The sequence below is a fragment of the Egretta garzetta genome, unplaced genomic scaffold (assembly GCF_000687185.1).
Source record: "Egretta garzetta isolate BGI_Z169 unplaced genomic scaffold, ASM68718v1 scaffold353, whole genome shotgun sequence".
NCBI lineage: Eukaryota > Metazoa > Chordata > Aves > Pelecaniformes > Ardeidae > Egretta > Egretta garzetta.
In genome coordinates this window covers 917730-923172 of record NW_009259307.1, presented here as the reverse complement: position 1 = coordinate 923172, position 5443 = coordinate 917730, and the positions used below count along the sequence as shown (strand labels likewise).

Sequence of the window (5443 nt, the reverse complement as noted above, 5' to 3'; positions counted from 1 at the left end):
AAGACGGGTGGACAACTTCAAAAGGTGGAAAGGAGAGGCCAACATACCTATGCATCAAGGTTTTCATAATCACATTCTTCACCAGCTGTCCCATTGCAATTTGAATTTCAATCTTTCAGGTTGCTGGCAGCCATGCCCAATTGACTGAAATTCTTTTAGCATGACACCTGCCCATTAAAAAGAGCAGTCTTCTGGCCAGAGGACCTTGCCTCTCTTTCCTTTTCCTTTTACTCCTAGCTCCTAATGAATGAGACCTGGAGTGGTACATGATTCATCTTTGCTCTCTCTCAAAGCTGATCCTTACCTGCAGCCTGCAAGGGAAGCTCCACCCAGGAGATAGGAAGCAGGCTCCTTCCTCCTCTTCCTCTCAATCTTGTAGTTAGTTGTATTGTCCCTGCATGTGTTTTTCCCTGCAAGTAAGGATGGGTGACAATGAGCCAAGCACCCCAGTAATTTACCATCTCAGAAGTGGTTTGCAGCAGATCACTTAACTATGAATGCCATTTGTGAAAAGAATAGACCTAAAATTTCTACAGTGGTAGCTCACAGATCAGTAACTCTCATAAAAAGGCAGCCCAAAGGTCCAGTGATGTGTCAGATGTATCGGTGTCCTCCAAATGATCCTTGCGTTTCATTTATTCTGAGAGAATAAGGCAATGAACAAAATGCTCTGGGAAAGGAGAAATATTTCCTGGGTGTTACTGCAGGCGGCGAGGATAATACTGCTCATGGTGAGTTCAGTAACATGATGTTCTACATTTACATAATTTCATCATCCTCACAATTCAAGCACAGCGCGTAAGGAGAGTGAAAGAAAACATCATTGGATATAGCAGCAATAAATAAATTGTAAGTGTTTCTTTGTAACTGTACTTGCAGAAATTGTTTGCTTTGCACGTGGTCTTCTGTACAATAACAAAGAAAAAAATTCATCTAATGTAGATATCACAGTGGTTTTGCATATTTGTTGGATTTGCTGGATAGAGCTGCTAATTTGTGATCGAAGATACTGCTGTTGAGAAAAATGTATGTGCTTCAAGAAGAGGCTGAGGCCCTTGTTTATGGCTGTATGTTGGCAGCAGTAAAGTATGTTCAACATAAAACTCTGTCTGGACAGAATTTAAATAATGTCTCCTAGTGTTCAATATTATGATCACGTTGGTCCTTTATTTGGGCAACAAGAACGCAACTGCATTGAAAAACAAGCAGGGCCAGATGGTCAACCACAAAGAATATGAAAGAACAGGCTTTACCTTGAAGACTGTTCCAGATAAAACCAGCTTATTTTAAAAAAAAAATTAAAAAAAAAAAAAAAAAAGCACTTATACTTGTCTTGATTAGACACACAGCTTAATAAGTCAAAGTAACTACATTAGGCTGTTGACTTTGGGGATTCAGATTCAGATGCACTACATTTGTGTTTTTTTAATGTGTCACTTCAATGTCAGAATCAGGCAAAAAAAAGGTGTTTTGTTGTTAGTAAGGAATGCTAATAATCATTTAACCCTACAGAGTGTGGACCACACATTCTCGTGCAGTAGATGGGGATTTATTCGTGCACTTACCCTTAAAAAGCCACTGAGTAGCACAGCAAGTGAACTAGCCGTGATAGTCTTTGCTTCTTGCGTGACTGCAAATGTGACCTCTGGTAGGCTACAGGGAGCGGCTCTGTGATTGTACTTGTGGCCACAAATAAAGCACAACCGAACTCTAAGCTGTTATCAACACACAGCTAAATCAAATGCATGGGGTATTTTGAGATTTATGCTAATCGCTGTGAGATAATTCCCATGTTAAACTAATTACTCTGGTTGTAATGAATGGACGGTATAAATAAAATAGGAATCAGAATAGCAACAAAATCCCTTATTTTACAGCTGCACTCTCTGCCTCATCTGATTAACACTAAAGAAAGTTACTTAAAAACTAAACAAACAAAACAAGAAGAAAGAAACCTGAGTATGTATTGTAGAAATGTAGAAGACAAATAAAATATTTTTTCAAATGTAATTACTTTTAATATATGCTTGTGGAAGGTCTGATACTATGTATGCTGTCTCTGTAATTTTTGCTGTAAATAACTTGGGACAGTGAATACACTGATTTTTTCTATGTCTCTGTTTAAGCATAAGACTTTGTAACGATTTTTTTTAAAGAGGAAAAACAGCAAAGAGCAAATTATGTACTTGCTTCCTGTAAGTGTAATGTACTCTTCAGTTTTTATGGAAACTGATTGTAATAGATAAAGCCTTTTGACCAGCCGTTGATGTTTAGTGTATACTTCTGTTTGTAATGGGGAAAAAAAAAAAAAAGATGGGACTGTCAATGAAACATGATCCCAGTGAGTCTGTACAGTGAGTACTGTATTAATACCTGCAGACTGCATTTGACTAATACAATTTGAAGAAAGGTTGCTCAAGCAAATAATGTTTCCTTACAGCATATGGCTTTTATGAATCCTTCTGGCATGAATTATATTAATAGAAACATTTCTTTCTTTCCAATGAGCAAAATATTTTTGTATGCCTTTAATTTCTTATTCAAATTTGAGGTCAGGTCACTCATTAGCTGTAATCCGAAGCCATAACTGACCTTCACCAAATACGTGTTTTAAAGATCATAATAGAAAAAGAAATTATGTCCAATTTATCAACAGCTATAATAACACAGGCAGGAGCATAAATAACACACAAAGTATTTGGATGCTTTTCCGGCATTCCAATATAAATTTAATGGCTAGTATTTTATGATTACCAATTTATTAAAAAGAAAAACATAATTAAAATAGATATTTAGATTTAAATAAAACTTTCTAATATTTTTGAAATATCCCTGACAATGCTTCCTTGCTTTTAGGATTATGAGAGAAACTGATTTTTCATATACTTCCCACTTTCAAATATCTAATGTTTTTATCCTACTTCCAGTTCATTTTGTTAGAGTGAAATGAGATGTTAAGACCCAGATCTCCAAGCCCTCAGCTATTTGGTGCTTGGCTGTAGCTATATTGTTGTAAACCAATTTGATTTGAATTTTGAGGGTATGTTGGTTGGTATTTGATAAGCATGCTTACCACTGTTGGTAACACACACAAGTTGCATTGCCTGTCAAGAAGTGTGATAAAAACCAATCAAATAAAATACAAATAACACTCAGAATTAATCATTCTCAAAAGCTGAATAAAATTTCCTTTCTAAAATCAAATGCCTCCGAGAGTCAACAGTGATTTTTTTTTTTTTTAGCTTAATTGTATAATAATTATGATGTATCTTAACTGGCTTGTAGATGCAAAAAGCAAAACCGCAAATGAACCATGACATACTGGCTAAAAATCTGGCTCCACTGAAACCAATGGCAAAAACCCTCATTGACTTCCATGGAGCCAGGAGTTCATCCAGGATTTTTACATCCACAATTTTCTTCTGATCTTTCTCCCTTATTTAATATAACTGACCTAATTTATGTGTATGTGAGTAAAAATACAGCCTGATTCATTTAGAAAGTGACCGTTGAGGTTTTTATTTTTTATCATGAATTTTGTAGGACCAGCATCCCTGTCAAATGAAAAGGTTCTATATTACTTTAGAATGTAATAGATTTTTGTCTTATTTTATGTCCTGTAAATTATTAGTTCAAAACTGTTAGCATTCCATAATAATGCACACATGATTTTTGAATGTTTTCTGTAAATGACAATCAATGTTGATGAAGTTCCTTTCTTTAATGCAAAATTAAAAAAAAAAAAAAACCTGTATAAGAAAATAAATTCTGTTGTGTGACTTTTTTTCACTGTCCCTTTAAATTACCTGGATCTGTCAGGAAAAGGTATGGTGTATGCATTTCCAAAAGAGAATGGTAAAAACAGAAACCTAAACGTCAGGAGTCTGTTCTTATTTTCAGGTTAAGTAAAGTATAACATGTTGTTCCGTCAATGCACCAAAAGTGGATCTGTTTTGCAATTTAAATTAGGGCTGCAACTTTTGAATATGCAAATTATTGCATTTATTCATTTATTTCTCTATTTATTTGGGGGAAAGCCTCAGCTAGTAGAAAAGCAAAACAACACAAGAAACACTTGCATGAAGGCAGACTGCACAGTAATGTAACAGAAGCTTATTTATTTAAAAGAAGACATTGTATTTAAAATAAATTATGAATATCACATTTTTTTCAAGTTTGTGTATGTCTAGTAATAATTAATACTGAAGGATGAAACAGAAAATGCTAGCTGTTGAAGCTGAAGGTAGCACCTTTCAAAGACACTATGTTTTCATTTTTAGGACCCTAAATTTAAAGCAGAAGTAAATTTAAAAAGATAATATCTAAAGGCCTCATTTTGCAAACTGCTAAGCACATGTTTATAGCACTTAAAGCCAGCTGTATGTTTAAATGTTTCTTGCATCGCAATGCAAGCAAGGAAGTTTGGGTTCTGAGATGCAGTAATTGAAGCGTAACATGATTAGATTTTCAAGTCCTAGATATTTAAGACTCATTTGGAGCTTTCATACCCATTTGAAATAATTTCTGACAAATTTAATAGGGAGTTCACATGTAAACATTTATATTTCAGATATCACGAAAATGAACCGTTTACAAGCCATATGAAATAAATGGACTATTGTATTTACATGTTGCAAAACAGGGAACCCTGCAAATATGCTGTTGGTATTTAAATATGTAGTGTCAGTGTCAGAGGTACTCATTTTATACTAACCTGTATTCTTTTTCAGTTAGAAAATCAGAAGCAGTGATTTTTAAAACATTATCAACAGATTTTGTGTAGTTCATGTTTCCTTATTCTTTTGTTGTCTTTGATATTGTAAGACTGCCTTATCTTTCTAGTCTGTCTGTGAAACAAAGTTTTAGTAAAATATCTACTTTTCCTGAAACACAAAACCAAACTTTCATAGGTTCTGGCTAGCAAATAGCACAGTGATCAACACTTTGTGGAAAGACAAGTAGAACATTATTTTGAAACAGTTTTATGAAAGCCTTACAGGGCATCGCTTACTACTGTGTTGTGTCAGTTAAATATCAGTGTAAATGTCAGTGTGCCCAGGCCCACAACAGATTTACTCCTATGTGTATGAACTATTGTATACATTTTGTACATTACATTTTCTCAGAGATATATGGATTAATATAAGCTTTCAAGAAAAATGGTTGTGAAACATATTAGACAAAACAACCTGAAATAACAATAGCTGTCAGTCCCAGAAGGATTATATACTTACAGGTGTTCACTTAATTACAAACCCATGCAAATGCAGCCTTCTGGATCATGATGTATCACAGATGTATTCAACCATAACTTACCACACACTTTGAGCAACATCTTTGTAACAGGAACTGTTTCATGAAATGCAATCAACACCCTAAAAATAGTCCAGCACTGGTGCTGGATCAATCAAAATCTAACTAAGCAACTTTTCCGCCTCTTTCC

At 34.6% G+C, this 5443-nt stretch overlaps 1 protein-coding gene across 1 annotated transcript in view; it reads left to right on the top strand.

The window, feature by feature from the left end:
- Positions 1-3513, top strand: part of RORB (RAR related orphan receptor B) — a 91524-nt gene extending 88011 nt beyond the window's left edge. The window contains 3 exon segments of the mRNA XM_009636115.2: positions 3286-3357; positions 3359-3479; positions 3482-3513. Coding sequence (XP_009634410.2) covers positions 3286-3357; positions 3359-3479; positions 3482-3513 — 225 coding nt within the window.
- The last annotated feature ends 1930 nt before the right edge of the window (positions 3514-5443 follow it).